Source organism: Rhamphochromis longiceps, linkage group LG22, assembly GCF_057381845.1.
Source record: "Rhamphochromis longiceps isolate RC_006_pf linkage group LG22, R_longiceps_female_GT1.1, whole genome shotgun sequence".
Classification (NCBI taxonomy): domain Eukaryota; kingdom Metazoa; phylum Chordata; class Actinopteri; order Cichliformes; family Cichlidae; genus Rhamphochromis; species Rhamphochromis longiceps.
This window is the reverse complement of record NC_140577.1, coordinates 33096266-33119102: the sequence shown is the minus strand read 5'-3', so window position 1 is coordinate 33119102 and position 22837 is coordinate 33096266. Positions and strand designations below refer to the sequence as shown.

The window sequence follows — 22837 nt, the reverse complement described above, 5'->3', positions numbered from 1 at the left end:
TTCAGTTTACTTTTAGTGTTTACAGGTGCCAATTAATAAGTTTTTTTTTATATTGTACAGCATAGAAAGGATGTTTCTGTGAATTCTGTGACATGAAGTCGTCAGTGCCAGTGAAATAGCAGCACTAATGTGAATCAATGCCAGGGGCCTCTTAGCTTTAATGATCTTCCTTAAGTAACAAGGTAAAAAATGGCCCTCTCCCTCTGGATTTTGAGGATGGTTCATCTAAAAAAGTACCTCAAACAAATCCAGGAATTCATGGGACCAGTGGGGAATTGTGTTTAAAAAGAAAACAGTCCTGTTAACATTCCCGCCTTGTCTTCCTCTGGCAGTTTCCACTGTGTACATTCCAGTAATTCTGTGTCTTCCATCTGCTGATACTGTATGAATGATCATACTGCGCCTCCACCCCGGGTTTGGAAGCATTGTTCAAACACAATGTATAATATGAATTCTAGCTTTTTCTCATTTGGCTTAATTTATTCAGAAAAGACTAAGTGACATATAAATCCCAGATTCTGCTTCTTTTAAGTAGGACCTCCAAAGCAGACTGACTCAACTAAAACAAAACAACAAAAAACAATCAAACAGAGAAGTTATAAGTTCAGTTAAACCCAGGTAACAGGTTTTGGCATTAGGGTTTAAGCCCATTCTGACTGTTGGAATACTAAAGTTCATGGAAGTGTAAAAATGACAAAATAAGGATATATCGTGGTGTATTTTGGCTTTATGGACCATTCTAACTAACGTTTACATTACAGCAAAAATGTGTAAACTTTCTACCCAATTTGTTTTCAGTTCTGTCTGAAAAACCTAAAAATATATGTTTTGTCTCACAAACATTTCCATTATTTAATGAAACTCCGGTTAGTGGAAAGTTGCAGGAAGCTCTGTCCATGGGAGACTTCTTTAAGTCCAAAATAAATCAAAATGTTTTGCTTGATTTCTCCACAAATACACCGTTTCTGTTCTTTTTTTAATTGTTTGATTTTTGAACAAATATTAAAAATGACTAATTGTCTATTTCTGTGCTTTGCACTTGTGGATGACCTGTACCATTAGCACCCAGAGCAGTCTACAGACTGTGTTTGCATGTTTAAGGATTTATTTTCTTACTTGCAAGATCTGAAAAACACCAACATGGGTTATGAGTTATCATTTTAAATACTGCCTGACACACATTACCCTGAGGGAATCTCATAAGTACACATGGTCTGATGTACTATCTACCCTGTCACCACATCTGAACCCGGTCAAACAGGGGAGAATTTGGATTGATGTGTTACACACTCAACTCCATAACCATCAAATCTTTTGGAAGACTGATACAGATCCATCTTTCCAGAGACTTGGAAAATCAATGCCAGGGTACATTGAAGCAAGTAACCTGTCTGTACATCATGTCGTTATGTTACAGTCTGTGGCTGCATGTAGCTGTTACACATGTGCAAAACAGAAATGGAAAATTAAGAGTAGGCTACTGTATCACTCTTTTTAAATATTTGCTAAAAAAATGCAACAACCCAAATGTGATAAACTGAAAGTGTATCATGCTATTATCCCATCAACCAAGATCACGTTAGTAACCTTTGTCTTATGCAATGTTTCCCTGAATTTATACAACAAAATAAGTGAACCTAACAACGCTCAGTGCGAAGGCTACTAAGATGAAAAACCTACCTGAGTTAGCTGGACCTGTCTTGCCAGTAACACCACTGACTTAATGGGCCAATTATTCAATTAGCAAGGATGCAGCCAGTCTGACTTCAACGGAAAACTGCTCCACATTTAGTTCATCTTATCCAGTTGCAGTTGACTAGAAAAGATGAGCTAGTTGACAGCTGAAGAACTCGTTTGGGAAACCAACTAAGGCAGCCATTATAATAGCCTTTCTAAAACCAGAAAGACTGGAAGTGTATTTTTTCTGAACTGAACTTTGGCACTTAAACTTCACAAAGAAATTGTTGCATCGTGGGCTCTCAAACACTCAAAAGTCGGCTCAAACATGTCTGAAAGCCTTTTAGGCATCAACATTTTGATAATGTTTAAAGTCTGTAATCGTCACACATTCACCAGGGCCGGGTGCTCCTGTATTCCTGCTTCTGCTTCACCCACTGGGCAGTGTAGCAGTGCACCCCCACAGCCCATGACCTGTCTTCAACTCTGTCACTCTCCCACAACAGAGGTCTCTGGTTGCCTGCTGGAAGCTGTGAACTGTCCAGAACCTTCATCTCCTCTTCAGAACGACTGGATTCAGGATCTGCGCCCAGGTGTGTTTCTCTCCTGTCTAAAGAGGTAGTGCTGCTTATGCAGTCCTTCTTGGATGTAGAGAGAGGTGGAAGCAAGACAGGCCAGTTCCTGTGTGAACGGGGAGTTGGTAAAAAGGTAAAAGTAAGGGCAGATATGAAACTGAACATTGCTCTTATCCGATTTCTTCATATCTATGGTTGTGTGTGAGGGCTGCTGTCACTCTGCTACCCACATGATGATTATATGTCACACTGTCTCATCAGCTACTCTTGTTATTGTGTTATTTGAGGAAGACAACTTTAACACTGCACCCACAATGTGAAATATCTGTACAACTTTGCTCAAAGCTGCTAAAAGCTCTGGTCGCCTGCGCGTAGATTCTTATAGTCCATTAAGGAATTGAAGAGGCTCAGAAAGTCTTCAGATCTTTTTCCCTCATCATACTGATTATTGTGTTGCCAACAATAATCAGATGTAGCATTTAATCCATGTGTCACCATGAATTTAATATTACATCAATAAGCTAATAGGAAAGTCTGGAGATGTGGTTGCATATCTGGTGCATAAAACATGTTCTGAGCATTTTAGAGAAACGGTCCATCATAGTCATCCGTCTGCTGGGATGTAATTCCAATTGAGGCATTTTTGTAATTGTGACAACATTTTGAGGTGTTTCAACCCCACATCTGCACACTAAACCTCCTCATTTTCTTTTTTAATGCCTGCTAACCTCTAAAACAATTGGTGGATCAATGTGTGAATACCTGTTTTGTTGTGAGTGAATACTGTATCCCAATGTGTATGACTGATCCCCTACTGCTCTCAGACCTGAGGTGGCACATGGTGCTAACATGTGAGGAAAGGGAACAGATGAATAATAAAAAATAAAAATGAGAAATTGATGAAACACAGTTTTCCATAAAAAGAATATTTCTTATAATCTGCATTTTTGCTTTAGCAACAACATGACTGCGCTGACTTAACAACAGTGGCCCAATGCTCAGTGCTCTGAGAGCAAACATTCATAATAATGAAAGAAACATTTTACATGTAGACTGTCTAACACTTCAAAACCCAGTTGTGTGTTATGTCTGACAACCACAACTGGGTCAGTGTTTTAATCAGAGCTTAAGATCAATTTAAACCCAAGTGATATTCATGGACACAGTAACTGTGACGAACATGCTCCTCTGCAGTGTGGGGTGGTTCTCGTAAGAGCCAATTTGCTTTACTTAAAGAACCCAGTAACTTTCTTACAAGGATTACCTCTCAAGTGGATACATTCTAAGTGTTGACTACATGAACATAGTAACAACAGTGTACAAACCTGTGATCAAAGGAAACTGACTTCTCTGATGAATCTACTATATATGAAATACATTTCAGTTTCATTTTGCCCAAACAATAGAAAGGAATAAATAAAAGTCATTTAGTAATCAAGGTGTACGTCCAAACTTTGAAGCAGTCTTTTATCTGCCATAGTCTTCAATCAATATTTTGCAATGCTAAAAAAAAGTTCAGCCCAGCGTATCATACTGGACATCGTGATCAGAGTGCATTGGATTAGAGTTTGTGGCTATCAGTCAGTGGCTGATGAGTTACGATTATCCTGTCACACAACCACATTTCCAGAGAGGTTGGCTAAATAAGAACAGAAACCAGTGATTTGCTAAATATTTACATTTTCTATTTATTGAAATAAAAAAATAAATAAAATAATAAATAAAATAATAAAAAATTGGATAAAAAAAAATGTTGACAAAATTTTAAATGTAAAATGTAATACCTGCAACAAAAACACTGGGCCAGGTACAGATTTAACACTAAGCTAGATTATGCATTCGTTTAACAACATCAAAACATTTGGGATGCGTGAAAGTGTTATTGTTGTTATTGCGTTTATACTGTTTTCATATAAACATTGTATAGAATGTAGATTAAATTAATGTAATTTACATGAATTTACATCCAAGCATGATGTGGTTTTTAACTGCCATCAACACCTCTACAAAACCTCACCTGGAGAGCATCTGTGCAGCAGTCCAACAGCTCTGGTGTCCATGTGTCGACTGTACAAGTTGCATCTCGCAACTAGACCCTGTTGGCTACTGGAGAAGTAGCAAAAGCCAGCAAGGATGATGAGAAGAAAATCAAATAAGATGGAGAGCAAGGCAGAGAAAGGAGAGAAGACAGGCACATGTTTGGATGGAAGAAAGAAAAAAGAAAAAAGAAATGACATAATTACACAACTCAAAATATAACAAACAGAAAAAATGCATGGTATACTGTTGAAATAAAACACACAAAAAAAGAAGAATGGAAATAAGACTCGCAGCCTTAATTTACAATATCCTGTTTAAGTATCATTTCTGTGTGTGACAAAATGCAATTTCACAAGAGCAGTTTTGTGGCAGGTTGTTTAATGAGTTCTAAAAAAGGCAAGCAGATAAGACACGGCCATCAAGTTCCAGTCTGTCGTGCTGATAACAAGAAGGCCAAAAGGAGTTTGTTCTCTCCTCATTTGAGTTGAATAACTATTCTAGCAACAACAGACTCCCCATTCATAAGACAAAAACAGGCTATTTATTGAGCTAAGACACATCAGCCATTCCTTTGAAGGGAAGGAACAGGCTGGTCAATGAAAGCCTAGCTGAGATCTATTAAGGGAACTATTGATGACAGAAAGACGAGCCAGAATCAATCAGAGGGACAAAATAAATGGAGCACAATGGGTGACGAAAAAAGGGGAAAGAGAAGAGAAAGAAGGAGAGAATGAAAGGAGTCGGTCAGCAAAATAATTACAAATTACAGGAAAACTCGAGCCACTAATCACTACAGTGAGAGATCTGGACCTTGTTCTACTCAGAACAACAGTATCTGACTAGTTTTGCTGCTGGTCTTAGTGGCCACTTTAACCATGCATTCAAGAGTACACATACAATTTATATAACTTTACACAACTATTAGTGCTATTAACATACCACTTACACTTATTTATTATATTCATATTATATATATGACCCATTTATGTATAAAGCACCTATAACAGTGTTGTATCTACACAGAACCGACAAAAACAGACAAATGTGAATAAAACAACAGAACAACAGATTCACAGATAAAACAGCATTTATTAGCATTTTTGAGGCCATTTATTAAACTAGCCTAAAAAACTACCTACAGCAGATGAACAGCATCTGAAAGTTGGAACCTGAAAGAGGAATTTGGCCTTTTAATTGCACCATCTATGTAAACCTCATCAGAAATGGTCTCAGCCGCGACTAACCTAAAAACAGCTGGCCAAGCTGGAGGTGGCAGAGGTGAAGATGTTAAGATTTTCATTGGCAGAGACCAGAATGAACAGGATTAAATATTAGTATATCAGAGCGGATTGGAGAAAAGGTTAGAGAGGTTGAGACGATTTGGGCATGTTCAGAGGACGGACAGTGGACATACTGGACAAAGGATGTTGAAAATAGAGCCGCTAGGCAGGAGGAAAATAGGAAGACTTTAGAGGAAGTCTATGAATTTAGTCAAGGATGGCGTGCACAGGGTTCGTGTGACAGAAAAAGATGCTAGTGTTAGGATGACATAAAGGCGGTCCATGTAAACAACTGACTGTGGGAATGACAACGGTGTAATCCTGCTTCGTCTAAACCGGGCACCCTCTACACAGGTGGAACAACATTTGCAGATTGTCTGCTAAGTGTTTCTTCTCACAGATCCAGCTTTTCTTTGTTACTGAGGCTGAAACTGTGGGCAAATTTCATTTGCAGTAACTGACCTTGACATGATGTTAAGATGTGTAAAATATAGATTTCCATAATGCAGTTGCAGGTGAATTTTACAGAAAGAAGTGCGTTACTTCTTACCTGGTGCGTCTTGCTCTGCAGCGGTCGCTGAGAGGTGACTGTGGGCTCTGGTTCCTGTTGCAACCAGGGGAAGAAGTTGGAGTGACTCGAGGGGGTGCCCTGCTGGGGGAGCATCCCACGCTGAGGGATTTGGACCACTGGGAGGCCACCGAGCGCTGGGGGGAGTGGGGAGGAGCAAACGGCCAAGGAAGACTCTTCTGCTCCTGGCGAACAGCTAGACAGAAAAAAATATGTACATACTAATAGCACTAATTGAGAGCATCATATTTTATAGGCTCTGTGCTTGGTAAAAGCTCACCTTTAAACCCCCCCCAAAAAAAACAAAACAAAACAAAAACAACAACAATTTTATAACATTTTTCAAACTTTGGAAAGCCATAAAAGAAGCCTTGCTCCTTGGCTACAAATATCAGCTTACAGAGATTCAAGGTTCTTGAATTTGCACTTTTAGCTGGTTCATCTTCTACCCATAGCCATCATTATGTGTAAGACTGGAGACTAACATTTATATTTTCAACTGATAATCATATCACAATGCAGTTCAAGCCATGGTAAGGAGTAACACAAAGTTACAAGGAAGTTAAGTAACAAAATGCATTACTTTTAGACAAGTAATGTGTAATACATTACTTTTTTGAGTGTCACCGCTAACATGCTATAACCTACAATTTACTCTGCATTTGCTGAGTTAGTGTATAAGATTTTTATTGGTATTACGTGTTCTGGTCTATAGAGGAAGATCAGCTCCAGTCCATTCTTCAATGTTCAGACTTACCATAAAAGGATTTGTGGAAGCTTTTTTCCAGCACATTTTTGTTTATTTCCACAGTTTATATCAGTGTTACCGACAAGGGAAACAAGTGCTTTCTTATGACCGTGTACTTGGAATAGAGTCTTAATGTTTAATGTCAACACTTGGTTATGGCAAAGTGGCACTATGTGACTGTTTACCTTCTCTCTCCATTAAAGAGTAAGGCTTGATCTCTCCGTCTGGCTTTTTTGGGGGAACCTTTCTCAACTGGGCCGCTGCAGAGGAGAACAAACTCAGAGCAGAGGCAGAAGAGGAACACGAGTCGATCACCCCACCCGTCTCCTTACAGCACAGCCCCACATACTGTCCTTCATAAGCTCTGTATGGAAGACCAAAACTGTCTATATTATAAATAACACATTCATTTCATGAGTGCCAAGTTTCACTAGTAGTTAGTCATTATGAGAAGTGAAGACATGCTTCATCAAAAACCTGTCCATTATGTGTCCAACCATTCTTTCTTTATTCATACTGCACCCCCCCCCCCCCCCCTCCAAACAGCTGGGCGCGACCCCCACTTTGGGAACCACAGCCTTACAGGTCCCTCTTCTGTAATATGCTGACATATATTACATGTATCCATGGCATACATAACACTTGTGCCAAGCGGTTTGCAGTTACATTTCTAAACAGGTGAACTTTAGACTGCAGTGCATATGCATGATACATCAGACAAATCTGATGCTGTAAACTAGCTGATTCTTATGACTGACTGGTCAGTGGGTGACTCTAAAAAATACCAAAAATGGAAAAGTGAGTTGGAATGTTAAAAGGTAGGAAAACTACCTTTTAATTTATGTAACTTTTTTTAAAATTAATATTACATAATAATTTAATGGCATTTTGATTTATTCATTTAGTCAGACAGTTGTGCTCCTCCATACATTTAAACAATGTTTCCTCTGAAAGAACTATTTCTACTTTATCTTACAAGATAGTGTTGTGTCTGTGAAAGGGAGGATCCACTGTCAAACAGAATTCATATATTGATGCTGACAAAACCAGCAGCTCAGACGAGTGAAATATTCTCTCCAAAAATCAATGCAGACTGTTCCTGACATGATTGTTTTGGACGTCAATAAATATATAAAATTTATATACAGTGGAACCCCGACTTACGAAATTAATTCGTTCCAGAGGGTCTTTCGTAAGTCAAAATTTTCGTCGAAGCACCTTTTTCCATCGCCTTTTGAGTGAGGCGATGCTGGCTGAAGACGAAGTTCTAGGTGGAGGCTGAAGAAAGCATACGTAGGCATGCATACATATGTACGTGTACATGTACATAACATTATGGAATTTAATTCTAAACTTTAAAACTAAAACTTACATTTACGTTAATTAATGCATGTACGTACACTGTGCAATGATAATTATTTAACATTTTTTTAAACTCGCTCATATTTATGCCTTATGCCGGCCCCATTATGAATCAACGATAGGCTACTTGCAAAAGAAAAGCACATGAAATAGCGCACTGCAACAACAATACGTCTTTCACGTGGAACAGCGAAACGGATTTTGCAAACGGATTTTGTTACACGGGCATTTTGTCGTACTGCAGGCAAAAATATTGCCGTTAAGTGCCTTCGTAATTTGAATTTTTCGTTAAATGGGGTCTTCGTAAGCCGGGGTTCCACTGTATTTGATTCAGCCAGGCAAAGTCTTGTTTTTGTTCTGTTACCTGAGCAGTCTGAGTTAGCCAGAATCCAATATTTAAATTTTGTTTTTTATTTGCAAGTCTGTTTTTAGCCTACTCATGCTGTTTTAACTATAAAGACAATTCTTTCAGGTACCTTTGGCACAAAAAGAGCACATCTCTGGTTGAAAGGATTGGTAGCCTCTGTATAAGACTCGTCATAATAACAACAAGACATTTTATACATTCACTTCTTTATAATCACTTTGTGCCCAATTTTTATGTAAATCACAACATGTTAGCTTTTGTATAATTTTCCAATGCTCGTCTAAACGGAGCGGCACGCGGTGGAAAAACATGGTTTCCTTGGATTCAGCTAATCCTGAAACCTATATTCACGTTTGTGTCAGTTTATTAATTCCTTTGAGTGTCCTATGCTGGGCATACAAATGCAGCTTAAGGAAGGTAATGTATTAGTGGTTCTGTGCTATCAACTTCTATGTCAAAGACTATTAATTAAATTTGGTAATTTGAGGCAGATGAGCGTCAACTATCAACAGGGGGCACAATACAAAACTATGTTACTACCATGAAGCTCAAAAAGGTCAAAAGTGTTTCTTAAAATGATTTTTGCTTGGCATCTCGTCCTGTTCTACACTATAAAGCCATCCTAATGATGTCAGAGGTAAACAAAATGCAGTATAAAGAGGCTACCAATCTTCCTAACCATGATCTTACTGCTCGCAGTCATTACAATAATGTAGTCATACAACACACTTTAGCTGTTTTTAACAAAGTGACACATTGGAGGTTCAGGAAACAAGCAGGTATCAAGTGGTCTGTGGAGTTTAGGAGTGGTATACAGGGTGTGGATTTCTCTCTGCAGTTCTCTGAAACCCAGGAATGTAGGTTCAATATATGACATGATACATCACACATGCCATATACTGTACCAATGTAGCAAGGAGATAAAGTAGGGGAAATAATGATTTAATCCCCTGTTGAATTTGTAAGTTTGCTCACTTACAAAAAAATGAACAGTCTCTAAATATTATAGAAATTTCACTTTAATGTAGAAAGGAATGATATCAAGCAAAAAAGCACAGCTGCCCACAGAATCAGTTTCTTCCATTCAAACTTCTCCACCACCAGCAACACCAAAGAGCTGTCAAAGGATGTCAGGGACAAGACCGTAGACCTGCACAAGGTTGGAATGGTAGATCATAATCAAGAGGTTTGGTGAGAAGGTGACAGCTGTTGGTATGAGCTCAGTCATACCAACATCAATCTCAGTCTGCTCCCATTTTGGAACTCCATGCAGGATGACTGTAAGCTAATAAAGTCCAAAACTCCACAGCAGGCGCTTGTTAATGATCTGAAAGCAGTTTGGAGCACAGTCACCAAAAACACAATTAGTAAAACACTACGCCCTAATGGACTGAACTCTTGCTGCACCCGCAAGAGCGCCTGCCACAAGAAGGCGCACATACAGGTCTGTCTTAAGTTTGCCAGTGAACATCTAAATGACTCAGAGAAGGCTTGAGATAAAGTACTATCATCAGGAGCCAAAGCTGATTTCTCCGGCATTAACTCGACCCGCCATGCTTGAAGAAAGAGAAATGCTGAATATGACTTAAAGAACACCATCCCCACAGTCAAGCATGGAAGAGAAAATATTATGCTTTGGGGCTGTTTTTCTGCAATGGAACAATTTTACCACATACTGTAAAATCTAGGACAAAAAGACCTTCTCCCAGACAGAACACTAATTCTGTCATTGTCGCTTCTGTCATTGTCACTGTCAAGTCATTGTCTCAGCATGCTAATGAAACAAAACATAACTTCCCCTGTTCCAAGAAGAAGTAGAGCACATTCAGATAATGCCTAGTGAAACTCCAGACTTCGGTTTTATAGAAAATCTGTGGAAGGAGCTGTCAAGTGGCAGCAAAAAACTTTCTGTAAAGAGGAGTGGGCCAAAATGTGTGCAAACCAGGTGACCAACTACAAGAAATGCCTTACCACTGTGCTCGCAAACAAGGGATTCTCCACCAAGTAATAAATCAAGTTTAGCTTGGGAATCCAATACTTTTTTCACTCAATGGCCTAAAAATTAATTTTCTCTTGTGTAATTTTTCTGTATTTTTGGTTGATCTTCAGTCTCTCCGTCAAAGTGAATCTACCATTAAGACTGTTCATTTCTTTGTAAATGAGCAAACCTAAAAGTTCATTAGGGGATTAAATGATTATTTTCCTCACTGTATTTACACTGATGGGAAAGCTAACCTGAAACGTAAGCACTGACGTGTGAAGTTATAGTAATTATGGGACAGAGGAATGGGACCAAGATGTATGAGGGGGAAAAAAAAGAAAGAACAGTCCTTACAAAAAGCTGTACACCCTCTGATCCCTCAGAGGAGAAGAGGTTGACCCTGGGAGAGTTTGATGAAACAAAATATTTTGGAACTGGAATGAAAGCACTGCAGCACTCTTTTTGGGTTGAGTGCCACGTTTAAACTTGCATATCTAAAGGTTCTTATATACTCATTGTAAAAGGAAAGCTGACAGCCAAGCAATTCTATATCAGTGGAGAACCAATTCCAACAGTCTTAGAGAAGCCCATAAAGAGCCTGGGACGGTGGTATAATGCAGACCTCAATGATACGTGGCAACTAGAACAACTAAGGCAGAACTTGGTCTTATGACCTCAAGCGGATTAACAACACTGCACTCCCAGGGAAAATGAAGCTCTGGTGCTTCCAGTTTGGGTTATTACCCAGAATACTGTGGCCGCTGACAATGTACGAGGTCTCACTCAATCATGCCAATCGACTAGAGAGGCTAGTGAGCTCCTACGTTAAGAAGTGGCTTGGACTTCCCAAATGCCTCAGCAGCATTGGACTCTACAGCGACGGGATACTGTCATTGCCTATCCCTAGCCTGGTTGAGGAGGCTTGAGATCTCACTGGGTGAATTGGGAGAGTGTGGAAAAGAGGAAACTCTTATGGAGTGAAATCTGGGGCATGGAGTCTAATAGACTAAGTTTCATCATCCGAGCGACATATGATGTGCTACCTTCCCCAATAAATCTGCAGCTGTGGTTTGGAAAGGACCCATCCTGCCCCCTTTGTACAGTCCCAGCAACACTCAAGCACATCTTGGTTGGTCTAGCCTTACTCAGGGCTGATAAATATGGAGACACAACCAGGTCCTCAGGTGTCTAGCAGAGAAAGTTGTGTGCAAAAGAAAATCCATCAAAGCTCAACCTTTCACGAACCAAGAGGAGCGTCAGTTTTCATCAACATTTGTCCGGGAAGGAGACAAGCTGAGGACAAGCCCCTCAACCCCAGACCTGGGCCCGCTGAAGGTTGCTAGGGATTGGCAGATGCAAGTGGACTTGGATCAGAGGCTAATTTTTCCCACAGAGATCGTAACAACAACTTTGCCACCAGACCTCGTCCTTTAGTCTAACCCCCCAAAACTTGCGTACGTCACTGAGCTGACGGTACCATGGGAGGAAACAATTGAGGAAGTGTTTGAGCGTAAGAAGCTGCGGTATGCCAACTTGGCAGCTGAGGCAGAGGACAGAGGCTGGAAGATCAAGGTGCGCCCGGTGGAAGTGGGGTGCAGGGTCTTTGTTGCCAGCACAACAGCAAAGCTGCTTAGAGAGATTAGGATCAGAGGACAGGCGCAACGGCAGGCTATAAGAGAACTAGCTAACACTGCTGAGAGGACCAGTCACTGGCTATGGCTAAAAAGGGCTGACATCACTTGGGCCGCTAAGGCAGTCAGCTAACCGCGAGAGAAAAGAAATATTCCGCTCTTCTCCCCTCTACTCTTCTTCCCTTTTCTGGGAGACAGTGGGGAGGTAGAGCGTACAGCCCGATCCGGCGGGGAGGTGTGGGAAGCCAGATCAGGCGCCCCCTTCTGGCTCTCCTCTCTCCTATCTTGTCCCTTTTGTCTCTATCACCTTTTCTATCCCTTTGAAGATGTTAGGCTCCATAAATGCTGAAGAGGTAAGTATTATTTCTCAGTTGCAGTGAATAGATAAAAAATAAACTGTAGGAAACTAAACAGAAGAAAGAAGAAGAGAAATAACAAGTTAACATAAACCAGTGACACACTCCAGAGCCTGATCAACCCTGGCAGGGCCTCCTTGGATGAGGGTGTCTAGTGATAATGGCCGAAACACCCGATGAATCAAAGGTCCACTACTGACGATGTGTACCAAATTTTAAAATGATAAACTAGATCAGATCTCTAATCCCTAAACCTAACCAAGGAAAGAAAATGGCAGATTAGCCTGGGTAAAAGACCGAAAGTTGAGGCACACAACGATGCGTGCTGCTGGCAAAGTTTCTGGGCTGCCTTTCCTCATAACAGCCATCACTCAAGAGTCTCTCCATCTAAAGCAATGCATTATCAGGGACTGTAACATCTAGTCCTTTTTACTGAATCATTGATGCATGCTCAATCATCCAGGTAAGGAAATCCCCAGAAGCTGATTATGTTCATCTGTATGTAGCATTTCCATAGGAGAAATGTTTCATTACTCATCCAAGTGACTTCTTCAACCGCAGCTGATTGGGGAAACCTGCAGTCAGTGGTGCTAGTTTCAGTCATTATGCAAATGCTGTTTAAGGTTGGAGAAACCTGCAGTCAGGTGAGATTGATGAAGACACTTGGATGAGCGACGAAATGATTCCCCCACTGGAAACGCTTATATAGTGCGTTTCTATTCTACCTGAGCACCCAAAGCACTCTATGCAGCTTCTCTTGTTCATCTGGTCACACAAGCACATATTCATACATCAATCGATGAATCACAAAACAAGTTGGGGTTAGTATCTTGTCTAAGAATATTTGGCACACAGAGTGGGGCAGTCAGGGATTGAACCACCAACCTTCCAATTAGTAGATGACCTGCTCTACCCACTGAATCTACTGCAGGTGGCTTTTTTTCTTCCACAAAGACACATGTGACAAAACTTTGTGTGTTTACTTTGTGTCTAAGCACCTGTTTACTTTAAAACTACTAGATGTAGTGTGTTAAGTATTATATAACTGAACTCATACTGTTCTTATACTGAACCACCAGTGTTGATTAACATATCCAGAAATATCAAGAATGCTAAGAAAACACAGGCTTCACCAGTAAGAATTTCATTTTTGGAGCTGCTTGTTGGAAGACACCTTATAACTTATGTTAACACAAAGCAGATATAATTTAATAATCGCTTGCAGAACCACAGCAATGGGATCAAAGTGGCAAAAAAGTTACCTGCTCTGTTGAGGAAGAAGCCTTCAAAAACCACAAAGTTATTGACCTGGACAGAATAATAAGAAAACAGATCACTAAAATTTCTTATGAAGTTAACTAGGTAAGTAGATAACCATCTGTGTCCTGACAGCCCCTGCATTTCCAGTCTTAGTGGTGTGTCCACCAATAACATCCCTACACTGTAACCTATGATGTAACCTGATATGCAACTCCTGAGAAAAGTAATTGCAGGTCAGGTTGACACAATTGGCAACAATTTTGAATGGGTTGGTCAGCACTGTCAATTCCTCCTGTGCATTTCCAGCTACTTTTTCAACGCAGTTTTATAATTTATCAGTAAGAGAATAACAATCACAGTCTCAGTGTAAGGAATAATAATGATAGCATCAATATAAGGACTCACAAATGTCAGAAAATTCCTGGTGAGAGATGAAACTACCTGAATGAGGGAATGCACAAAAAAGTGGAAAAACTAGAGGGACAAATAGGTTTGCCCCCAAAAAACTGATCACATCAACAAGCAAGAAGCTAGGAAGGAATTTCTTTTCTGTCTGTTGGCTGCATATGAAACTTTGGGAGATGACCCAATGATACTATACCAGCAAAAATGCGGGCAGCAATGTCCGCCACTTACAGTTACGTTATAGTCTCTAAAAGGTCTAAATCAGGCCTTTGTAATTTCCTCATTTGAATTTACAACTCATCTCATACGTAGTCTTTTGGGATCCAAGTGTGTAACTAGTGTTGTCTAGCTTATATTCTGTATACATCTTTTAGGTCCATCTCACTGTGTTCCTTCTGATGTCAGTGCATGCACAGGTGTCACCACTTTTCAAATCAGGGATTTCCTGATTTTTTTTAATGTTTAGGAAGATTGAGAGTAGTAATTAGTTGATAATGTCAATTTCTATGAATGGAATCCAGTATAGAAACTCTTGTTTGATCTTTGGCATGAAACGGCAAAACTAAATTTCATTAAAAACACATGAAAAGCAGGCTGATAACTCCCCCTTTGTCAGATGAGTTACATGTATATTTTTACTGGAACCCTACTGTTTAAATTCAAGTAATGCAAATACTGTAAGGTGATATAATTTTGACTAATTTGAATTGTACATTGGATGTTTTTGTCTTGTGCTGGCACTGTTTTTCTTATTTTGGACCCTTCTCTTCTCAGTCAGTTTCTTATCTAAATTTACCTTGTCCTAAGATGTAAAGCTATTAACTGATTATATTATATAAACAGGGGGTACCCTGTCTTCCCAGAAATTCCACTACAGATAAACTTGTAAACAACCATTTATTTTACAATAGAGAAGTAGCAGTATTAAAAATAGCCAAAATTGAAGAGAAAGAGGAGGGAGCAAGATTAGCCTAATTATAGCCATGATAACAAGCGAAGCCCCACTAAAAGTCAAATGAAAAACTACAGGGTTTTCTTTTGCTCTCCAGAGGTAATAAAGATTTGCTTTAAAAAGTGTAATGACTGTGTGAAGTGCAGCCCGTACCTGAGGAACACTCTGCGTGAGGCAGTAATGCTTTGCCAGGAAAGACAGGAATTTAGGTGAAGGCCTGTCATAAGCCATCAGCACTGGCTCTAAATTCTTGTGCTACAGGTGGGAGATGGAGAAAGACAGAGAAACAAAAACATGCAATTACCAATAAACACACACAGCAATGACCTGCAATACTAATGTCATCATTTTAGGTACCACTATCACATCATTCCAGTTTTTAGCTCTTTTTGTGAAAGGTCTGTTTCAGATGATTTCAGGGATTCCTAAAGTATTCTCTACCTGTAGCATGAAGTTAAATAGCTCAAGCCCATAGCCATTTCGCTGCAGGTTCTCTGCTATGTAAAAATCCAAAACACAGAGTGGTTCTGCCTCTACGTGCACACCCTGCCGGTCCTGTGGAGGAAATATAGCAAGCATACCTGAAAAGCCTTTCAGAAAGTCAAATACAGATCACAGCAAGGCCGAAAGGAAAGAAGTTAAAAGGAAATTAAAAAAAATATAAGTGACTCACCAGCAAAAATAACTTCTTGTAGCCAACCTTCAGAAATCCCACAACCACACCACGTCCCCTGCAGTTAGGAGACAGGAATAGGGGTTAGTTTGACTTGGCAATGAGTAATACAAATATCTACTGAGGTGAGCTCCTGTGATATACATTAAAAACAGTGTCTTTTATGTCTCAATGCTACAGTACATGATTTGTCATTTCAACATGACTCATCTGACCAGGTCCCGCTGGAAAACACCAACTCAGTCAATCCAGAGAGAAACAGAGAAGCTGAATAATAAGTGAAAGCTGAGGAAGGGATATGAGATGTACCCGCTGCTCTCTCCATTCTTAAGAAGATAGAGCTGATGCTTCTGGGTCTGCAGCTTGGAAGCACTTGTTATAGGTGCTGTGAGCTGTTGGGCCTGAGGGAAAAAAGAATGGGAATCTTAAAAATAGAAACAGATGTCGTTGGATTTTGTCAGTTGAGCTGACACCATTCTTTGCAGACATCAATGTCAAAGTTCAAGTTGAAAGCTATACATACACACTACCAGTCAAACATTTTGACACACCTATTCATTTAACCAGGCTCGGAGGGGGGGCATCTGCCTTGACCGGTAGGATTCACGGTCACCTGATCCATCCACCTGAACTTTAGGAAAAAGTTTTAAGCCTAATCTTAAAAGTAGAAATAGTGTCTGTCTCCCAAAACCCAAAGTGAAAGCTGGTTCCACAGAGGAGGGGCCTGAAAATTGAAGGTTCTGCCTAACAGTCTACTTTTAAATACTATTAGAACCACAGGTAATCCTGTAGTCAGACAGCGAAGTGCTCTAATTGGGTTATATGGTACTATAAAGTCATTAAGATAAGATGGGGTCTGATTATCTTGTATGTGAGGAGGAGGAGGAGGATTTTGAATTCAATTAATTTATGTATTTATTGGAACTTTTTCAGCGTCACTCCAAGATAGGACATTTCTGATTTCAGAGATATTGCACAAATCGAAGAAAGCAGTCCTACACATTTGTTTAATATGTGGATTGAAGGACATATCCAGGTCAAAAATGACTCACAGTGTTACTGGAGGCCAAAGTAATGCCATCGAGAATAAGTATCTGGTTAGATGCCATATTTCTAGGAATTTTAGGGCCAAATACAATAACTTCAGATTTATCTGAATATAGAAGCAAAAAGTTAGAGGTCATCCAGGTCTTTATGTCTTTAAGACATTCCTGCAGTTTAACTCATTGGTGTGTGTTATCTGGCTTCATGGACAGATAGAGCTGGGTGTCATCTGCATAGCAGTGTAAATGTATGCTATGTCTTCTAATGATGCTGCCTAAGGGAAGCATGTATAATGTAAACAGAATTGGTCCTAGCACTGAACCCTGTGGAACTCCATAATTAACCTCAGTGTGTGAAGAGGACTCTCCATTTACATGCACAAACTGGAGTCTATTAGATAGATATGATACAAACCACTGCAGTGCAGTACCTGTAATACCTACAGCATGTTCTAATCGCTCTAATAGGATATTATGGTCAACAGTATCGAACGCTGCACTGAGGTCTAGCAGGACAAGCACAGAGATGAGTCCACTGTCAGAGGCCATAAGAAGATCATTTGTAACCTTCACTAAAGCTGTTTCTGTGCTGTGGTACATAGCCGATTATTAGAGATAGGTTGATCATATTTAAGATTAAAGCATTAATTAATGGCAGGACTTCTTTGAGCAGTCTTGTAGGAATGGGGTCTAAAAGACACGTTGATGGTTCGGCAGAGGCATTTACTGAAGTTAGCTCATAAAGATCGATTGGAGAAAAAGAGTCTAAATAAATATCAGTGGTACTGAAAGTAGCTGTAGATAATGCTACAGCTGTGAGATGATTATGAGCATTTTTTTCTCTAGTGGTTAAAACTGTATTTGTGAAGAAATTCATCAAGTCATTAATAGTTAACATTAAAGGGATGGTTGGCTCAACGGTGCTCTGACTTTTTGTCAGCCTGGCTACAGTGCAGTAAAGAAACCTGGGGTTGTTCTTATTTTCTTCTATGTGTTTGTCTAGTCTCGTCTAACTCTAACCCTCAAAGAGTTTCCCAGTCTTGTTCTCTAAAACCTAAAGAATTATGGATTTCATCAACTGGTCCTGTAATGGAATTGACACTCTGCTAGGCTTGGGAGAGCCCGATTGTCCTGCGGAGACGTTTGCTGCCGGATACTCGATGGTCAGTTGCGTCGTGTGTCTGGCGACACTCTCGATGGAGGACAATGAACAACATCTACCAATTTGAAACCATGATAACAGAGTTCGGGCTGATTGGAGCTGGCTTGGACCTGGTTTATCGAAGAACAGGAAGCGGCTACAGCTGTTCAAGATCCCATAAGGCTGGCCGACATGATAGCTGATTGGCTGCGAGTACTCAGACTGTGTTTTGAACGCAATATGGATAAGATCTTGGAGAAGAACAACGGGAATTGAGAGAACTGGTGACCAGTGATGGACATTAGACCAACTGTAAAAATTGGATGCAGTTGTTCGCACTAAACCCAAACATTCACGATCTTCACTCATGCGGCTCCCCTGGCGCCAGCTGAAGGCCTGCCAAGGTTGAAGCTGACTGGAACAACAAATTCTTCCCATGATAACAGGATTGTTGTCAGAACTCTTTGCCCCTCCTTCAAGGCCACCTGGGTCCACTGGAGACTGTTGACTGATGCTTAACCGGGCGTGGTGACACGCACGAAACATGTACACTGATACGCCCTCACTATCACCCTCCCTACCCCGGATCCAACGCATCCTCCCAGCCGATGTGGACACCGGATCAGCTGGAGGCGTAATCGAAGATTGCAGCGGTCCCAGATCAGCTGTACACACTGGAATACTCTCCCATGTTGCTTGTCTGTGTTTTATTGTGCTATGGTGTGTTGATATCTGTGCATTCCTGTATTATCCTTTTGTTTTACACCTAGCCTGACCTGTCTCCCCAATGTGATGTTTGTATTGTATGTACGGTTGGCAAGGTCTGTCATCTCGGTTGTGGGCAACTGCAACTGACAAATAAAGGCTATCTCATCATCATCTCATCTCATCTACAGTGATGAAATTTACTCCCCACTACTGTGTAATCATTATTGTCAATTATTATTATTATTATTATTATTATTATTATTATTATTATTATTATTATTATTATTATTATTATCATCATCATCATCATCATCATCATCATCATCAGTAATTGTTATTAGGAAAACATCAGACAAGAGAGGCTTTTTGGGAAACACTGTTAAATGTTCAGTTTCTATGCCATGTGTTAAAACAAGATCTAGAGTGTGATTAAAGTGTTGGGTGGGGTCTTTCACATTTTGAAAGAAGCCAGTTGAGTCCAATAACAGATTAAATGTCAAGGCTTTCCTTTGGATGTTAAAATCACCTGCAATAATCATTTTATCCGAGAGGAGTACTAAATCGGATAAAAAGTCTGCGAAATCAGACAGAAACTCCGTGTAAGGCCCAGGAGGACAATGGTTTATAACAAATAAGACTGTTTTTTGAGTTGTCCAGCTAGGGTGGACAAGGCTAAGCATCCGGCTTTCAAATCAATTAAATCTTGGTCTTTGGTTGATTAATGGTGTGGAAGTTTGCTGTGGCCTCTGCTTCAAGAATGCTGATAGTTAGTATGACTCAGTGTTGATTCATTTAAACTAAATGTCCACAGACAACATCAAAACAAAAAGAAGGAAACAGAAAATTGCGCAAAAACAAAAACAAAAAAACCCCCAAAAACATAAAATCATCTTTGAAGATCTGTGAAAATCACAAAATCAATTTCAGGAACATACCTATTATGTAATAATACATAAAGTCTTGGAATAACATTCACATTTTTATAACTCCCCAAATTTTGCATTAGAGAACAATTTCAACTAATTTAAAGAGAAAATTTCTGTCATACCATTCCAGTGGTGGATGCTTAGATTTAAATTACATGTCAGCATACCAGCAAGCCAACCCTCTAAGCCAAATACTGAAGCTTCACACTTCTTTGTATGCTTTCCCCCCTATTGTATCATGTCAAAATGAGCAGATCTGCTTCTAAAGATGCTCATATCTGACACAGACACTGCCTCTTACCCCCATTTGCTCTACAAACCTTCTGTTTGGGCAGCCAGTCAGATGGAAGCTGTCCTAAAGGGACTGTTGGCCTTAACAAAAAACAAAGTACAGGAGCTAAACAAAGGATGAACTATGAACTGAGTGGCCATAATGGAGATTATTGTGAAAAGTGAATCAAAGCAGCAAAGCGAAACTACTTTAGTGGGTAAAAGAATGAAACTATCTAGTTAGACATTACCATATTTATTCCCTTTTAAGAGTCACATAAGACAAGAGAGAGTGCATAAAAAAAGACCACTGACAGCAGACACAATGTGAGTTGGGTGTCAACTAAGTATGCAAATGAGGCATTCGGATTCCAATTCCTGCTGCTACTCATCCTTAGTAAACAAAATATGTACAATGGACAATGCACAGCTATAACAGATGGAAGAATGATCAGGCCTTACAGTGTATGCGAATGATGGGTGCTTTCAACAAAATAATACTTTCAGTCATCCAGCAAAATTCATACTGGACTTGCTTTAAAACACTTAAGTAAAATGATGATATTGTGACCAAAACTGCATAATTACAATTCCATTAAATATATGAGGGCGTGAACTGGGTTATTGTTCTTGATTGGAAATGGGAGCTTCTCTAATCCATCTGCTTGCACTTACCTGAATCTGATCTGAAATATAGAGTCAATAACACACAGACTGGCTGAAACAAACATTACAGCAGAATGCTTTTTCTGTATTAATACACTCATTATCTGCTATTGAGTGACATAAGTGAATTTAGTGTTTCAGTTAACAGTCACATAAGATTATTTCATGTCCCAACTGAACTGGAAAACACAGCTCAAGAAATACTGAAGGTAACATAAATAGCAATATTTCGATGTCACCAATCAACTATGCATTGTGATTTTGACTGGACATGTCAGGCGATACACTGCGATGTTACTTCAGTAGACAGTGTACACACAAACATAAAAGTTTGACTTGTGGGTTGACTTGTTTAGAAGATGATAGTGTAAAGAAATTCATAAAGAGCTGACATTAGCTTGTTCTAAAAATAAAAAAAGGAAAGCAGCTGTTCAGAGCAGTCTGAATCCTGAGCTTTTGACTAAAAGGAAAATAGTAACATACATATGGCAGATAATAAAAATAGCAGAATATTCCCTTTTGACATGTGTCTTTACACAGAAAAGTAAGCGGACTACACAGACTCACCTTTGCTGAGGCCCTCCCAAGTTCATCAATAACTGTGGCTATGTGAGCTTGAAGATCTGGCCTGCAGAGCAGAATATTATTAGATAAGAGGCTCATTTTCACTTTTTATATTCCAGACACTCTACCTCTTTCTCACAGTACATCTAAATGCAGGATACCAGATGGCCCACAGGCATGATAAAAGTCTGTTTCCCTGCCTAAACAGGCCACTTCTGTTCATTCATGTTTATTTTTTCTAAAAAAAAGGGGGCAGTGTCCCTGACTCCTTGCTTTTTCACATAGGGCCAGATAGATCAGCCCAAGAGGTCACAGATTTGTCATTTATGTTCTATTTGCATTATACATGGTTCTGCTTACAGTTGAGGTCAGATGTTTACATACATCCATTATAGGCATGTCATGATGTAGAATGTGACTTGTAGTCTGAAGACATCTGACTTGTCAAAAAGAGCAGTCATTAAGACCAGTCACATCCTGGCAAGCTTAAGCCTTAGTGCACCTTGTGTGGGGCACACTGCTGAACAACTAAGCAATTTCCTGTCATCTGACGGTGATAGTTTCCCAAATACTTGTACTTATGTGCAATTGTTTGACTTGGTGATCTCAGAATCTGCAGTTGTTTAGACATGGCTCCAACAGATCTTCCCAACTTGTGTAAATCTACAATTCTTTCTTCTTTACTGAGATCCCTGGGGTCCAATGAGTGCTGTCAATCAAATCTTTCTTATGGAGGAAAAGTGGGACTCAATTATGATCACCAATGAAAAGTCAATAAGCCTTGGCCGTGTAAACTTAAAAAGATATTGTAGCACCACATTAGAATATTTAAGTAAGTTTAAGTACATATTTGAGCCTGTATGTATATTTTTGGTATTGTGCTATGTAAGCCTGAATTGAAAACCTGAACTGAACCGAGTGTCTGACTGTAAAATACTATCAAAAGGATTCGAAAACCTTTGAAACTTGCCTTCCTGCAGATTTGCGGCCTGCAACCAAGGTCTGGTCCAAGACAGAGATCCTCTCGGAGAATAATTGGTTTATGTCAAAAGGAAACTCCATAGTAAAAACTGGCAAGGCAGCTATGATGTTATCAAACTGGCTAAAGCTAGCTAACGGTGCACGGCCACTCTCCTACTGTCTAACGAAGATAGCTTGTTAGTGCAAAGGCATCAGAGCTCACTGATAATAGCCCCAGAACAACGCTTCGAAATTGCACTCACAGAATTTGAGAGATACTACATATTGCTCTAATAGTTTCAAATACAAACACTTGCTATATACATGGTGACTGCAGCTCTATTGTGTCTGTATGACTACGGCTCAGTCACTCCCTGGCAACATGAACCGTAATATCTGTAAAAGACGTTGTTGTCAATCTGATGTACACACACTGAGCTCATTTAAGCCGAAAAAACGTGTTTGAAGATTCCCAAGAAAAGGTGAAAGAAAGGGTGAAGACAAATTGCGTGATAATCACATTACATGTAAGCTTTTTATCGTTATTAAAATTGTGGGGGAGTAGTTTCTCTCAGGTTTACGGTAAATTGACGAGGCAGAAAGAGGTTAAAGTCATTTGATAGCCTGATTTATTTTACAAATAGTACCTGCAAAAAATCTGTACGACTGATGAAAAATAATATA

General features: G+C 39.7%; 1 protein-coding gene across 5 annotated transcripts; it reads right to left on the bottom strand.

The window, feature by feature from the left end:
* Positions 1 to 483: 483 nt before the first annotated feature.
* Positions 484 to 22518, bottom strand: atat1 (alpha tubulin acetyltransferase 1). Of its 5 annotated transcripts, none has more exons than XM_085396934.1 (12): positions 22164 to 22518; positions 21197 to 21257; positions 16185 to 16276; positions 15876 to 15933; positions 15644 to 15757; positions 15356 to 15457; positions 13848 to 13893; positions 7074 to 7148; positions 6123 to 6336; positions 4270 to 4358; positions 3015 to 3096; positions 484 to 2358 (listed from the first exon to the last, which is right to left on the bottom strand). In XM_085396934.1, exons 1-12 carry the CDS (start codon positions 22253 to 22255, stop codon positions 2070 to 2072), a joined length of 1314 nt encoding a protein of 437 aa, XP_085253060.1. In that variant the 5' UTR covers positions 22256 to 22518; the 3' UTR covers positions 484 to 2069. The 5 variants fall into 5 exon arrangements, with proteins under 5 accessions (XP_085253060.1, XP_085253061.1, XP_085253062.1 ...); XM_085396935.1 differs by having other exon boundaries at positions 4270 to 4355; XM_085396936.1 differs by lacking the exon at positions 7074 to 7148.
* Positions 22519 to 22837: the final 319 nt, after the last annotated feature.